Source organism: Phoenix dactylifera, chromosome 10 (genome assembly GCF_051530095.1).
Source record: "Phoenix dactylifera cultivar Ajwa chromosome 10, Ajwa_hap1_PhDact_Kaust_v1.1, whole genome shotgun sequence".
NCBI lineage: Eukaryota > Viridiplantae > Streptophyta > Magnoliopsida > Arecales > Arecaceae > Phoenix > Phoenix dactylifera.
The window spans coordinates 24,080,353-24,095,781 of record NC_143199.1 but is presented as its reverse complement, the minus strand read 5'-3'; the positions used below and the strand labels follow the sequence as shown (position 1 = coordinate 24,095,781).

General features: G+C 36.3%; 1 protein-coding gene across 4 annotated transcripts; it reads right to left on the bottom strand.

The window, feature by feature from the left end:
• Positions 1–612: 612 nt before the first annotated feature.
• Positions 613–15,182, bottom strand: LOC103716708 (E3 ubiquitin-protein ligase XBAT33-like). 4 transcript variants are annotated; one of them, XM_088705588.2, is made up of 10 exons: positions 14,653–15,180; positions 12,927–12,986; positions 12,755–12,826; positions 12,468–12,649; positions 12,219–12,379; positions 12,067–12,125; positions 11,895–11,941; positions 11,627–11,770; positions 10,298–10,389; positions 613–2,015 (listed from the first exon to the last, which is right to left on the bottom strand). In XM_088705588.2, exons 1-10 carry the CDS (start codon positions 14,827–14,829, stop codon positions 1,999–2,001), a joined length of 1,011 nt encoding a protein of 336 aa, XP_088561714.1. In that variant the 5' UTR covers positions 14,830–15,180; the 3' UTR covers positions 613–1,998. The 4 variants fall into 4 exon arrangements, with proteins under 4 accessions (XP_088561714.1, XP_008803036.4, XP_089781953.1 ...); XM_008804814.5 differs by lacking the exon at positions 613–2,015 and adding an exon at positions 2,992–3,847 and having other exon boundaries at positions 14,653–15,178; XM_089925828.1 differs by lacking the exons at positions 613–2,015; positions 10,298–10,389 and adding an exon at positions 10,399–11,098 and having other exon boundaries at positions 14,653–15,182.
• Positions 15,183–15,429: the final 247 nt, after the last annotated feature.

The window sequence follows — 15,429 nt, the reverse complement described above, 5'->3', positions numbered from 1 at the left end:
CACCATCGTTGCCACCATTATTGCCACCAATATCGTCACCACCATCGTCGTCGCCATCACCACAACTACCACCATAATCTCGTCTTTACCACACTACCGTGCCATCATCGCTACCTTCATTGTACATCTATTTTTTCTACCATCAACATAATCATCACCTCTATGCTCCAACACCACCATATCCATCACCATTAATTTGTTTATTTTAAAAAAAAATATTTACTACATCAAATAGTATTTATATTTTGAAAATTAAAAATATAAAAAAATATTTTTTATTTTCAAAAATATATAAAAAAGAAAGTGAAGCCAACTAGCACCATACATTCAACTAATTATATACCGAGAGTAACAAGGAGAGGAAATTTACTATAAAAATATTTTTTTCCAATTTATTTCATTTTGGCCTACCAAACACCACTTGTTGATGTAGAAATAGCAAAACATGATGCAGAAGCTCTTTGAAAAGCTTACTAAGCTTTTTTTTTTTTTTACTAAGCTTACTAAGTTATGCCAGCGCTCCATAATAACTAGCAAGTAGTAAGGACAGTAAGTCAGTAACTAGCAATTGTGCAAGAGCCCCTATTTCACCTTTGACTTGTTGCATAGCCGTTCAGATTGTCGATTCGTTTAGTGTGGGAGATTGCTCTTAGGGCTTTGACTCTTGCCTGGACCAATCTACTTTTTTAAAGTTGCATCTTAATGATGAACTACATAGGAAAAAAAGGCCCTAGGAAAAAATTGATCACCATTCTTTCTGGTATGTTGTCTTTCAAGCAAGAAATATTGAACCGAACCGAACTGGCCGATTCAGCCCGAACCGAGCCGACCTGGTCTCCGATCGGATTGGATCGGAAATAGAAAACAGTTCTGACCCCTGATTGGCTTTGGCCAGAACTGGCCAGAATCGGACGGAACCGAACCGTCCGGCTTGACTCGGTTCAGCCAGAATCGGTCTCAGCACTGGTTCGGCCAACCTTGGTTTCAAGCGCAGATTGCCATCTGTTCTAGTGAAACTGAAGTTTGCTGAGCATCTAAAGAAAGTTGTAACATATATCAAGCAGGGGCATGTACGGATAGGGCCAGAGACGGCCGCTGATCCTGCATTCCTTGTGACAAGGAACATGGAGGACTTTGTGACATGGGTGGATTCTTCGAAGATCAGAAGAAAGGTGATGGTGTATAATGAGAGATTGGATGACTATGATGCGATGAATGCGTAATGCCAGTTCTTTTCTAATTATTTTCTATTTTTTGAGAGGCAATTGCAAGAATGTAGCTGTAATTTGTTGTGGGCAGAGTTGCGGTTTTGGTAAACTTGCCCGTATCATTTTCTGCATCATACTAACTTTCTTGACGTATTTACTTGGTTGTTTGCTTCTTGTTATAAGATGATGGGTCATAGAGAAGAATAACAACATAAGTGGGAATTTTACACTTATGTTCCTCGGCTATCATGATTGCTTGAAATTGCTTGACCACAAGACAGGCTTTGGCAAGTAAACTTGGAGCTTCTGACTACCACATTAAAGATTTACCATGAGACAGTTTGAGACTGCTGATTCAGAAGAAAAGCAAAAACAGAAGCAGAAATAAAAATAAAGAAATAAAAATAAAAATGAAGCTCATGTTTAAACGATGCTATGATGATCTGAACTATGTTATAGATGTAAATCCAGGCATCTCATGAGGATTGTTGATGATGTAGCTAAGCTGAATTTAGAACTTGTGGTTAGATGGTATGAGACAAACCTTGGTGATATTCTGAGTCTGCCTGGAGGTCTTATGCAGGATTTCCCTTTATATAATGAAATGTTATATAAGATCTGGTTCAAATAAAATCCAGGTGGCACCAGACTTTGTCTTGACAGGATCCTTGAGCTAGATGGCTATTTCATAGCAAGGAGGCTTTGGTGCCAGTGAAGGGCTTATTGTATAATTTGCATTGGTGGAATTTTGGCACCAGCATGGATGGTAGCTGGCATTTGAAGACTTTATCTACTCCTTACTCTCATCTAAAAAAGAAAAAAAGTAGGAGTTAAAAAAAAAAAAAAAAAAAACCTCTCGTAAAGTGTTGAGTAATGAATGGCAATATTTTGGTTCTTTATGTGTCAAAGGATAGAAATGAATTTTTTGTGTAGATACCCCAAAAAATAATTGTCTATCATAATATTTGAAATGAGTTAGGCAGTGGCAGGGTGATGGATACTCTGATTTTCCTTCTAGCTGGAGCTACCTTGCCAAGTGGAAGGGTGATCAACATGAGAAAAAAGAAAAGAAAAAAAAAAACAAAAATCTGAGCTGGTGAAATTTGTCTGCATGAGGCTGTTTTGGGTTTTAAAAAATAATAATAATGGCTGCAAACTGATGAATGTTTCTTTGATATTATATTTGCCTTTCTTTTTTATTGCAACAGCATTTACATAAAGCTAAAGTGCCTAGAATTTTAGCTCCTCTTGATGTTCCTCTATGACTTCTTGGTCATAAGGTTCGCCATCTTGGTATCGGACCCAAACCGGTGCCACACCAGCACCGTGTTGATACAGTATAGTTCGGTACGCCTCCTATACCGTATATCGATACCGAACCGCTAGTACAGTATGCTTTATACTGTCCAGTTCAGGCCAGTACGCTCCGTACTGTTCGGTTCAGGCCAGTACGGCGAATTACGAACCAACACATGGTTAAAAAATACTCTTCAATTCTTTTGGGTGATCTGTAAAAATAATTTTGGCATTGAAACCATCATAGGTGATATCCATAAGCCTGTATTGAAAGGAAATCAGTGCCAAGTTGAAGGAGAGAAAGCCAAGAACCATAAATAGATTGGGTGGAAGACCTCTGGGTAACTTTCAAGTTAGCTAGTTATGCTCCCTATAGCTGCTGCATGAAGACCCAAATGTTTTTATGTATGGACCAATAAAACCATCTTTTAATAATGCTAAAGAACAAAAAGGAGTTGCAAGTTATATAGTTCAAAAACATCTCTAGTGAATTCAAGACCACTGCAGATTTATACTAATGAAAAAATGATTCATTCAATGGCATCTTTACGGCAATGCTTACAACCACCCAAGTAATATGATAGAAGTATTTACAACGCATGATTCCTTCAAATGCTTGCAATTAATTCACTAATCTACAAAAAAAATATCACAAACCGACATCCTAAATCTTTTGACTAACAGAAACCAAGGTGTTATGACTGTCCATGTTGCAAAGACATGCACTTATCAATATGAAGTTGACCGATATCTACATAACTATAGCAGACTGATGTCTGATGAAGCAAAACAATGAGTAACCACAACCTACCTGCAGTTCTATCAATCAAACTATTCGCAAGCAGAAAGAAATCATCTATGACTAAATTGCACCCAAGTTCTCTTTGGCAACTGCTTCCATTCTGAAATAATGTTGATCAATTTGTTTTTTCTAGTATCTGATTTTTCATCCTGTCCAGCTCAGTTAATGCCCTCTGAGAGTGACAATAAGGTTGGTCCTGTTTGTCCTTGAGGAGATGGCAGCAGAAGAGAATGGACCGAAAAAGAGTGGATTGATGAGTTACAAAGGAACTAACATTATGTGTTCTTCAAAAACTCAGATTTGCAAGCAATTGCTGTTCGTCTGAGATCATGAGGGTCAAAACTGCATTTGATGCAGAGGCTTAGTTCTTGGTTCAGCTTGAGCTCTTTTGGTGGAAACGTAGGCAACTTCACAAAAGACACAATTCCATTTCGACAGAAAGGACACGGAATTGAACCAGGCCGTGCATCTGTTTCAGGTGTTGTCTTGCTTGTTGAGCAAAGACAGAGTGCACATGTTTTGCAGAGTTCATGCCCACAGCCTGGAGAAACAATAAGAGAAATTTAAGAAATAAGAAAGACTCTTCACTGCTCCTTCCAAATATGAATGTCAGTATTAGCAGTAGCAGGACAGAAGGTTTTAACTGCTCTGATTGAGTTTCACAAAATATGCATAGAAGTTCAATACTTTATTATGATAAACGAGCAAGAAAGACTGATATCAGACGGATGAGTCATTGGCTATAATGGGACAATAGAAAGCATGCTTAGAAGGAAATCATTGGTTTCAACCTGTAACAGGGGCATGTTCTTTAATTTGTAAAGGCCATGGAAACCATTATGTCTCCTTCAGCCATCAAAATAAGGGAATCCATTTCCCATTGCTGTTTCCCATCTATGCATCACATTCTGTAAACTAGTAATTGAGCTTATCATTCTGTGCACCACGATCCCTGTCCAAAAACGTCTGAGGTATCGCATAAAGAATTTACAGGTCTATTTTTTTTAAAAAAAAGACCAATATGCACAATACATGACATAAAACATGGAACACAGAGCCTTTGAAATTAACAGAGGTTGGTCAAGGGACTAAAAAACTGAAGGTAAAAATTTGAAGTCATAACGCTGAAGAATGGATGGCATCCCTAAGTGAAAGCTAGAATGGTGGATCAGAGGTATCAGTCAAAATTCTCATCACAAGGAGAACGGACAGGCTAAAGTGGATCCTGCGATATATCATATAAAGGTTTGGAACAACCTTCTCTTTCTACTGGAGGTTTTTCCCATTCAACACTCATAAAATGAGTTAGGAAGGAGAGCTAGCTGCTTAGAGGCTATGCTACATTGCCATGGATATGTTTGTTGGACGAGGATGGATTTCTTGATGTCCGATAATATAATATCTAAGAATTCCTTCTTAGGGTATGTTTAGTTGTCACAAAAAAAAAAAAGAAATCAAGTGTTAGACTTGTTTTCCTTTAAAAACTTAGTTTTCTACTTGTCTGTTTCAATAGAAATTTGACAACTTGGTAATTTATGGCAAATTTTTCCTTTTCATGGAAGAGTTTGCCATTCCAATGCCCATCACAAGTGTCAGATGACGGTACTTGAGTCTCCACCAAAGAGTTTGAGTGCATAAACCCTGAGCAACTCAGCACAAGCAGCTGGACTTTTTCCCTTTTTTTGGTTTTTCTTTTTTTTTCTTTTTCCAGACGGGGCTAGGGTTCGGGTGCTTTCATCAATATAAGCGATAAAGGCCCCAAAATCATAGTATAGTCAGCGCATTAACTTCTCTTTATGATATTCTGTTGGACTATTTATTAGTAAGAGTTTGACTGGCATTTACATTCCTATTTTAAATAAATATGAACTTCCCAAGTTATTGGAAGGTTTTACAAATGCTTTCAAGTCCTAATTTTTGATGTAAAATAGTGTTAAAAAGATCTACCTCAGTTATAGCTTGAGTTGAGTCATAGTCATTAAGCTTTTTACAACTATTCTATAAGAGTTTGTCTTTTTCAATGAGCACCCATGGGAAACCAACTTAATTGACCCTGCTATTGTCCATTTCTTAATCAAGAGAGTGGTTTTTTGATTCAAATCACCTAGGTTTCTCACCTTATCCTTGGCCAGTAATGAAGTTATTTCTATACCTACAGGTGGAGCTTACTTCAATGTAAGGACAGATTTTGTAGAGCCAACAATAATTTCAGGGTTTTGTCCTTTCCTTTTTTTCTTTTTCGTTTTTTCCCTTTTTTCTCTTCCTTCTTGCAGAAAGTAACAGTGAAAAGCCATTAATTCTCATCCATTGGTCCAACTTCATGGTTGATTTGGTCTTGAAACACCGGGTGATGTTTATTAATTCATCCTTCATAATGCTTCTACTTATGATAAAATTAAGATGAAAGAGTTATGAGTCCATTATAGTGGAGACTTGCATCATGTTTTTTATTGTTTAGCATGCTGGTGGGTCAGAATACATTGTCATATATCTTAACGTCAACCTTGGAGAAATTGTTGACCTGATTTGCTGAAATTTGCTGTGATTATAAGAAGAAGACTAATGACTTCTTTTCAATTTGGAAATAGAAACATTGATCTTTTTGCATCACATTATGGTATCAGAGCATGTGCTCTCTTGCAGGGTTTTTTCTTGTAATTTCTAAAGAGGTAGAAACATTGATCTTTTTGCATCAGATTATGGTATCAGAGCATCTGCTGTCTTGGAGGGTTTTTTCTTGTAATTTCTAAAGAGGTCTGAATGCTATTTCATATGTGATTGAGGAGTGGATTGGACTGCATTGACAACATAAGTGACATAATTGTGGCATTTCAGCCCTTTCTCCATATTCTATGAGATGGATTGATATCTTCTTGTATCAGAAAGAACCTTATAGAGATCCGGCTATTATATGTTGAGTAATTTTAACTTTGGATTTTAACTTGTTTGCTTAAATCCTTCACCACCAAGGCCTCCAAATCATGATTTTGCAAGGCATGAAGAGAACAATGATGAATTTTCCATAGTGGTCATGCCATCCTCAAGGCACCATGGGAAACGTCAAAGCCCGTGGAACGATATAGGGATTTCCAAATATGACTGTGTACCTTGAGGGTGATGATGACTAAGGAGGGAGAATTTTTGGTTTACAATAGGTATCTCAAAAGGATTAGTGCATCTATATGGTAGTACAATTTAAAGGAGTGATTGTACATAACCAGCCAACTTTATATTGACATGTCCATGGTATTGAAAATCAAGATGAAAGAGCATGCTATTTCAGCTGACAATGGGTGAACCTTATGTGAGATATTGCTTCTACTCGTGGAAAGATCTAAATTAGCAAAAGAGTTCATTGAGGAATTTCAGAAGATTGAGGAATTTTACAAGTTAAAAATTCACAAATAACCACATGAGCCCAAGACTTAGTACATATTAACCATTAAGTGGATTATGGGTAAATTTACAACATGTCATGACAACATTATTGTGTTCGGAACACAATTAGTCATATCAATTGGCTCTCAAAATTGGTGATATTTGGGAAACTAATAGCACATAGATTTTTAAGTTGGTAATGAATGCATCATTTCCATAATAATGCAATGCGTTGCACCAGTAAGGGAAGCAATCAACAAACTCTCACCATCGTGAATAGTAAACTGATGTAAGAGATGACCATTGTTTGATGTTTCACGGTAGTATAGCAATAACCCAACATGCATGGAGAGAGAGGATGATATGAACAATATGCCTTGGATTGTCTTGATGCAAAATATAGTGTTGTGAGTTGTGACAAAGAGCATAAGCAAGAGCAGAAATTCTTAATTTATGAATATATCAATTAACAAAAGAGAATGGGCCAATTAACAAAAGAGCATGAACCAGAGCATTTTGTCAATGTTCAATTTCATGCTGAAGATCCATGGTTTTCAATATGTTCTCTTATTATTTCAGGTGTCTTGCATTTTACTATATTTCTTTAAGATCTGGTTTTTCTCTTATATTATGTCTTTCATTTCACTCTTGATTTAGTTTTCACATTTATTTATTCTTCATTATGAACTTTGGAATGAATATATGGAAACAATCTTGGATATTCGCATCTTTTATGTTCGTTATTGATTTCAATTTTTATTCATGTCTAAATTTCATCTCTATTCTTGATTTGCTTTTACCTCTATTAAAGCTATCCTCATAGCATATCTACCTACCAAAAGAGCGCATGTATTGTTATTCATTAAAATAAAAAAAATATTCTAGATTCTTTTTCTTTATTCAATTAGCAGAGCAAGGGCTCAAGAAATAGAGAATAAATAAGAGAGGATGTACTATGAAAAAAAAGAAAGAAAAGGAGGTGATATGCGAATCCTTGAAAATCATGAAAGCATTAACATGATAAAATATATCATATTATTACTGAATCATTATTCACAATTTACAACACATTTCATTTACTCCATCTAGTCTTTGCTCAAAAAGAATATTCTCCATTTAGTCAAATTTGTATTTAAATTTTTATTGTACAACTCCACTTTTTCATTCACCTATGTTTAAGTTGCATCAGTTAATATTTAATATATCTTTGTAAATAACTCAAATGAACGGGCATCCATATAACATCAAAATTTTAAACTGACAAATTAACTATTCAAGACCAAAATTTTTTAATGTTTGCCACTCCATGGTGTGGGAATGCATGATAAATGTTTTTTAGCAACAAAGTACAGTCTTAAAGGAGCTTAATCTTGCACATCACCCTACAGTCGTGGAATGTCATATTGGAGAAAACCATAAATGCCACTTTCTCCTTATTTCTCCCATCACTTCTTGTGGACCAAAAACCTTCTTTAGCTGGATTTTATGACCTCGATAATTGAATGAACTCGCTATGAAATTTCCTACAAAGCTCCCAACATTTTTTGGGGGAGTAAACAGAAAAGAAGGTCACTGCCATTTGATTTTTTTTTCCCGCTTTTTCTTTTGGCATAAGTATATATACATGCATCATTTCTTTTAAATTAATAATTAAAAAAATGCTTAAGGACTACCTATGCAAATGAATCATTCAACTGAATTTCCAAAAGTAAATCTAAAGAAAAAATTGTATAACTTTTCTTGCAATAAAATATTATGGAAGCTTAATGTTATGCTTTTAAAGTGCAAATTAATTAGAAAACCATTGAGTTGTATTTATCTTTCATTGTTTTCTGTCAACTATATTGGTAAATGGAGGGGGTAAAAAATTGGTGAGTAAAAGATTGGTCTATGTCACTCACATCACCAATTACTCAATGTAGTAATTGACAAAATTAGTGAGGAAAGCAATACAAGTTCCCCACCCCCCCACCCAAACCCCTCCTCTCCTCAGTGCTGAAGAGTTTGCTCTATGTTTGAACCCTAAAGGTGGCATTCCCATCATTCTTCCTTTCTTTAAAAAAAGGAGGAGAATAAGTACAGTAAATGAGCATAACAAAAAGATCATTTTTTTGTAATGGGGAACCATACATTACTAGACTTATCCCCCCATATCTGGAACACATTCTTCAAAATTGCATTTAAAAAGAATTGGAGAACCATTGTGTTCCAAGACAAATTGTGATTAGCTTGCATGCGCATGGGGGGACCTCAAGTTCAGGAAAATGAGGGTTTAGCATTACCTTAGTCATGGCTGTCCTATTTCAGAAGTAGACAGAAATTACCAGATTTGAAGAATACGGGCAATCAAGAGTTCAATTAAACATTTCCCACAAATTAAGGAGATGTTGGAGTACTAGAAGCAGTAATACTAATGTCTAATGGCAACCAGAAGGATTTGATGTTGGCTTACAAGTAAAACTCAGGAGACAAAGAAGTTTATGTGCAGAAATTTAATACAAGATGCAGTAAATTTAAACAGTAAATCAGCAAGCACAATAGTGTGAAAAGATAACCATGTGAAGAGAACAGAATGAAGGAGAGCAAAAGGATTTACTTGGGGGTGTATGGGGGCAAAAGGGAAGATGAAGATCCAGAAAGAGAAGGGGGGTTGGGGGGGGGGGGGGGGGGGGGGGGGAGGTGTTGAGGGAATAATTGGATGGGTAATTGGCTGAACCTAGCCTTCCAAGTTCCATCTTTTTCTCTCTTTTCATGGAGAAAATTCAATCCTTTTCCTTTCACCAAAAGAAATCAAAATAGCTTATCAAAAAAACAGAAATCAATGTACAATGTTTTTTTAATTGGATGAATGTATAACCTTTTTATCACCTTCATTGACTTCTACTAGTAACCTAGGACTCTTAAAATTTGAAAGTAAATCTCCCAAACAGGTCGGCAACCACTTCTCTAGTTCCTCACCTTTTTTAGGACAACTAAGATTCTTAAAAATATGCCAATAATCAACTAGCTTGTGGCCCTACTTTAAAACTTTATTTGACTCTGAAAAGAAGGAACATTTTCACTAAACAGTAACAAATCCCTATCTTATGGGTAAATCTGCACTGTTTAATCCTCTGATTTGCTCCTTCAATGCTCCACTTAATTGTTCAAAGACTCATATCATCATGATAATAATCATGGGCATGATCTAAGCGCTTGATTTCACCACATTACCTCACTAATTCCAATTAATTTAATATGGTTGATTTGTTTTCCACTGACCGCTCTGTTGTTATGAACATGTTTCCAAGGTTTCTCTCATTCATTTCTCAGATTTTCTGAAACTGATTATTGACAGGCTTGTCCATATTCTTTATTAGCTGAAAAACTTATGCAATAATTATGACAAAAAGAAAAATCCACATTTAGCTTCAAGACTTTTGATCATTGGCCTCCACTTGTGGTTTCGTCGATCCACTACTGGTTTTCAGTTATTGTATAAAAGATTGGATGTCTCGTACTCTGTTATAGATTTTCTACAATAGCCTGTATGCGATTTTGTACAAGTCCAAAACATAGGAAAAAATGATTGAATTCAGTAATTGCAAAAGGGAGCAGGGCTACAGGGACCAACCTTCACAAGCTACAGTGCAGACTCTTTCCAGGCAAACAGCACAAAGATCATCACCATCAGAAGTGGCAGGTGATGACTGCAACCCGCAATCCCTGCAGATAGATGTTGTGCTGTGGATAAGCTTCAATATATTACAAATTTAAGCAATATTGTAAACATCTTATTCTAGATGAACAAATCCTTAAAACTTCTGTTTCGGTCTAATTTTGAGCAGATCTTTATTGACTTTTTCTTTTTAATGTAAAGATTAAAAAGCATGTTATGTTGATGCATGCAAATACATAATCTTTATTTCATGACCAACAACAGTCATTGCATGACATTTATATTTACTCATCTGCAAAATCGATGCATCTGCTAGCAAATGGAGCATTTTTCTTCGTTCCTCTTGTAATTTTCGTACCAAGAAATAAGAATTTTGCTCGAATGTAACAAGAAGATTGTTGGCACAGCAGAAACTTTATAAAGAAAAACAAATTAGTTGAAGCACAAACATATTTTTCATATTTTATAAATTTCCTTCTTATTTTAATAATCAAACAATTATGTACAGAAAATAGGAATATGGAGCAGATAAAATATACTAGGGCCCAATGTCAGAGTGGAGGGGAATCACTAGCCTGATATAAGCCAGCCTACCTACTGCACTAGTAACAAGTGAAAGATGAAAGCACTCATTGTAGATGAATCAGTTGCAGATAGATGTGTTACAAAGACCATATGGTCAATTGGTTGTACCTTCGGACATAGAACGATACAAAAGGCTGCATACTCCATTGTGACTTTGCAACTTGCAGGGATCTATCATATACATAAATAAAAGCATTTTTATGAATATGTCTGTATGTATGTAAATGCATACATATGTATATTTATATGTACATACATATGCATATTTATATGTACATTGCAAGGCCTCTCAAGGTAAAATGGGAACTGAGCAAGACTTATGATGTAATGTCTGGTATGGAGCCAAGACAAATTTCCAATCTGTTCTGGTGGTAAGCATCAACGGAAAAAAGAAAATTAAAGTAATCAAATAGCTGCATTCCAAATAAGCATAGAGCATCAATCAAAGCTTAATTTAGTGTTGTTCATTAAAGCCCGTCTTCATTATTGCATTTGTAGAAAGTTTTCTTCACCAATTGTTCGTTTAAGTTGTAGAGTGACTAACTTTGAAGTTTGAGCAACATGGAACACCCCCAAAAATATGTTCAAAGAACTATTGCAGTACATTATTATACAAGTATGAATACCACAACAATAAAAGCAATTGAAATTTAAGAAAAGTAGCAGACGATTAAAGTGTTTGAGTGACCGCTCAAGTACCTTGCTATATCTAGGATGCTCCTAAGAGGCAAGGATAGATAATTCGATGGACGAAACAAGGGTATGGTAAAGTCAGAATTTGGTGACAGCAATGGCTCAAGCGAATGACATCCCCACATCCTAGCAACATCACATGGCAGCCACCTGAAATTATATTATAAAAATAATGGAAAAATTTTAAATGATCTAGCCAAATTTTGGGTGAAAAAACTCAAGAAGCTATACAATGCTATTAAAATTAGTTGAGATAAGAAAAAAAACAAGTTACCCATTATAATTCTCCGTCGACCTACTAGCTCCTCTAGCAATAAGAACCTGCATATAGGAATAGTTTTAGATCCAACACATATTAACATTGCCATTAATTGTGCAATGTTCAAATGACTTAAAGCATGCTCGAAAGTTTAAAGTTAAGAATGAGTGGTTGCAAGTTATATTGCCTGGCAACATTTAAGATTTCCCCCACATGCTGCATAATGCAGAGGAGTGCTTCCAGCTCCTGAATCATTTATAGAATTCTATTCTGAGTAGATGTTTCAGTAATATTGTAAACCACTGATTCAAGTGATTCACTGTTAAAAATCCAAGATACCTATTGAACTCGTTGATGAGGAATAGTAGAGAGCCACGGAAGAGACATCAGCATGTAGATCGAGCAGGAGATGCACACAATCAAAGTGCCCATTCAATGCTGCCAAATGGAGAGCTGTCACACCACCATTGGCTGCTTTGTTAACAAACTTGGAGAGTGCACTGTCACAGAGAGGCATAACTCAGTTTAACAAAATCTGTAACATCAAGGCATCGCAAAACCCTCAGCAAATCCTCGAAACCAACTTACAGTTGATCATAACCATGCCTCAGAGAAGATTTAGGGATGCTGCCTTCCTGGGCACCATCTTTTGAAGAAACACTTGCTCCACAGGAGAAGTCAGCAACCAACAGCCTGATGCACCGCACATGCCCACCTTCTGCTGCGAAGTGCAGTGCAGTCCGACTATTTAGATATTCCACTTTCGAGACCTTTTTAATCGATCAAATCAAAATATAAAGAAAAAAAGAGTTACTAATCGATCAAACTAAGGAAGAATCTGAAGTAAATACACTCGCTTACATATACACACATACATCACATCTGAAAAGCAGCAGAATCTGCACTACGTCCCAATGCCCAGAGCGGCATGCATGCATCAGCGGTGTCTTGTAGAGAAAAAGTAAGAAAAGACTAAAGGATTCAGTTTCAGACTTAGGTGCAGTTTTGGAACTAGAATCCGAATGGTGATGGTAACACTTTTGGCACCTGTCCACAAATGTTCCTTGAGTTCACATCCGCTCCTTTCTCCAGCAAAAGTTTAGCAATCTAGCCAGAAAATTGAATATTAAAATCATTGATTTTGATGATTAAATAGAAAGAAATATCAAAATCTAAAAGTTCAGTTCTCACTAAAATTTGTTAATCTCAAAAACAATCACTATTAAAATCTCTCAATATCTAGAAATGGATTCATTTCATATCCCTTATAAATCATCATTCTACAGTCTTTATCACTATTTTGATTATTTCCTTTCTTCTCTTTCTCTAATAATTATAAATTGTCTCAGCATGGAATCATATTCCAAAGACATACCAGCTATGCAAAAAGTCAAGAGAAAAGCAAGTTCACCATCAATGCTGCATTTATTTGTAAAGTGTTTCTACACTTTTCTCTTTCTCCATCTCAAAATCCAGAGTGTAGACTGTCAACTAAGAGAAGGGAAAAGCTATAATTTGTTAATATTTTTATTTTGTTGACCATTCAGCTATTCTCTGACATGTTTGATGTGGGAGAGCATATGTTGGATGGATTTCCAATTTTTTTTTACCTTTCAACTGAACTATCCATCATGGGCTTCAGCATGTCCTGCTACTCAATAAAAGGTGTTTGAACAGGAAAGAGTAGGAATTGGAATGAATCCCACCATCAGTTCAACCACCAAACATTTGAATAGCAAAGCCTACCTAAATTGATGATGGTGGGTGATTTAACCCAACCCCTGCCCCCAACTAAATAAACAAGCAAATAAATAAAGCAAACTCCAAAGCGGTATGTGAGGCTCCATAACAAAAATCTATTTCTCATTCTTCAGCCAAAAAAAAAAGAGTTCTTTTGCATGAATACCCTTCTAAATATCGAATTTTGCATGAATACCCTGCCAAAATTAATATTTGCATATATACCCTCGTAAAATATTTGTTTTGTTATTCTACCCTTTTTTATCATTGTTTTTCTATATGTACCCATGCCATCTAACGCCGTTAAAAATTAGCGGTTTCAAATTAAACTGACTAAAATACTCTTAATGGGTAGATGTGCAAAAAGAAATATTTATAAAATAATTGCAATGGAGGGACAAAAAAGTAATTTCAAAATTTTATTTTATTTTTAATTAAAATAAATATGGCTTTTATTAACGGTGTTAGAAGAACCGTTATATTATGAGCATTTGTGCAAAAACAGTGTTTTATGAAGGTACAGAAATAAATATTAATTTTAAGAGGATATTCATGCAAATTTGAATTTTTAGAAGAATTTTCATGGAAAAAAACCCAAAAAAAATCTTTTTTATATTTTTTATGATGATTTGATACGACCGAAAATATATATGAAATAGTAAGAATGGGCTTGATAATCCAACATCTTGAAAATATATATATGGTTCTAAATCAAGTCAAATGGAGAAAAAGGATTCATTCAACCAACCCAACTAGTTTGGGATTAAATTATAGTTGAGTTGGACGGATTAGAGTTAGTGTTTTTTCGGTGGGGAGTTTCAGAAATCGTTATACTGAATTCTAAAAACAACTTGCCAAGCATTGACATGAGAAATCATGAGAAATCAGCATCACAAATAAACGCCAAACACTTTATTTATTCTCTATTTACCCGGAAATTTCTTTTAAAAAGAAATACAAACTAACAGCTTTCCTTCATTGGCAAAATCACCGGAAAAAAGATCGTCCAGAGAGTGGTGACGAGGAAATTAACCTCGGTGCGGCCGTCGGCAGCGGCCAAGTGGAGTGGGGAGTTGAATCCACCGAAGATGGAGTACTTGGCGAGGCCGGGATTCAACTCCAGCAGCCTCCGTGCTTCGCCTAAATCCCCATCCCTCGCCGCCGTCGCCAGCCGCTCCCCGGAGGCGGAGCAGCACAGCGAATTCCCCATCAATTCTTGGAAAAGAGAGAGCGACCAAGAGAGATTCTTGGAAAGAGACAATGAGAGATTCCAACAAGCTGAATCTCTCCGCCTTCTCCAGATTCCTTTTTAATTTTCTCTTGCGTCTTTATAGTCTCACCTGAAGGGGAAAAGGAAAAAAATCCAATGAGAGAAGGAGGGACGGAGACGGCACGGATTCTAATTTTTTTTTCAGGTAGGTGATTGCCGCCACGGAATCTCTTGCCCAGGTGGTAGGGTTGGGGTTGTATCTTTCGCACGGAAGAAGGATTCACCTTCCTTCGCGCGAATCCAACGTTGGATCATCCACTAATTACTTTACGATATGTGCCTAAGAATGATGAGAAAAAATTCGGAGCGCTTTGAGTGATGTGCGGTGAGTAATCTAACGGTGGATTCGCGCGAAGGAAGGCGAATCCTTCATTCGCGCGAGGGATACAACCCGTCCCCCCTTCTTCAAAGGCTTGCACGACTGGTAATGCAGCCGTTTCCGCTGCAATGACGACTGGGTATCCGCACGTGCACACGGGTATTGCGCACGTGTCTTATGAAAATGGAACGAATATTTAGCTGAGATGATGCTTTCTAATT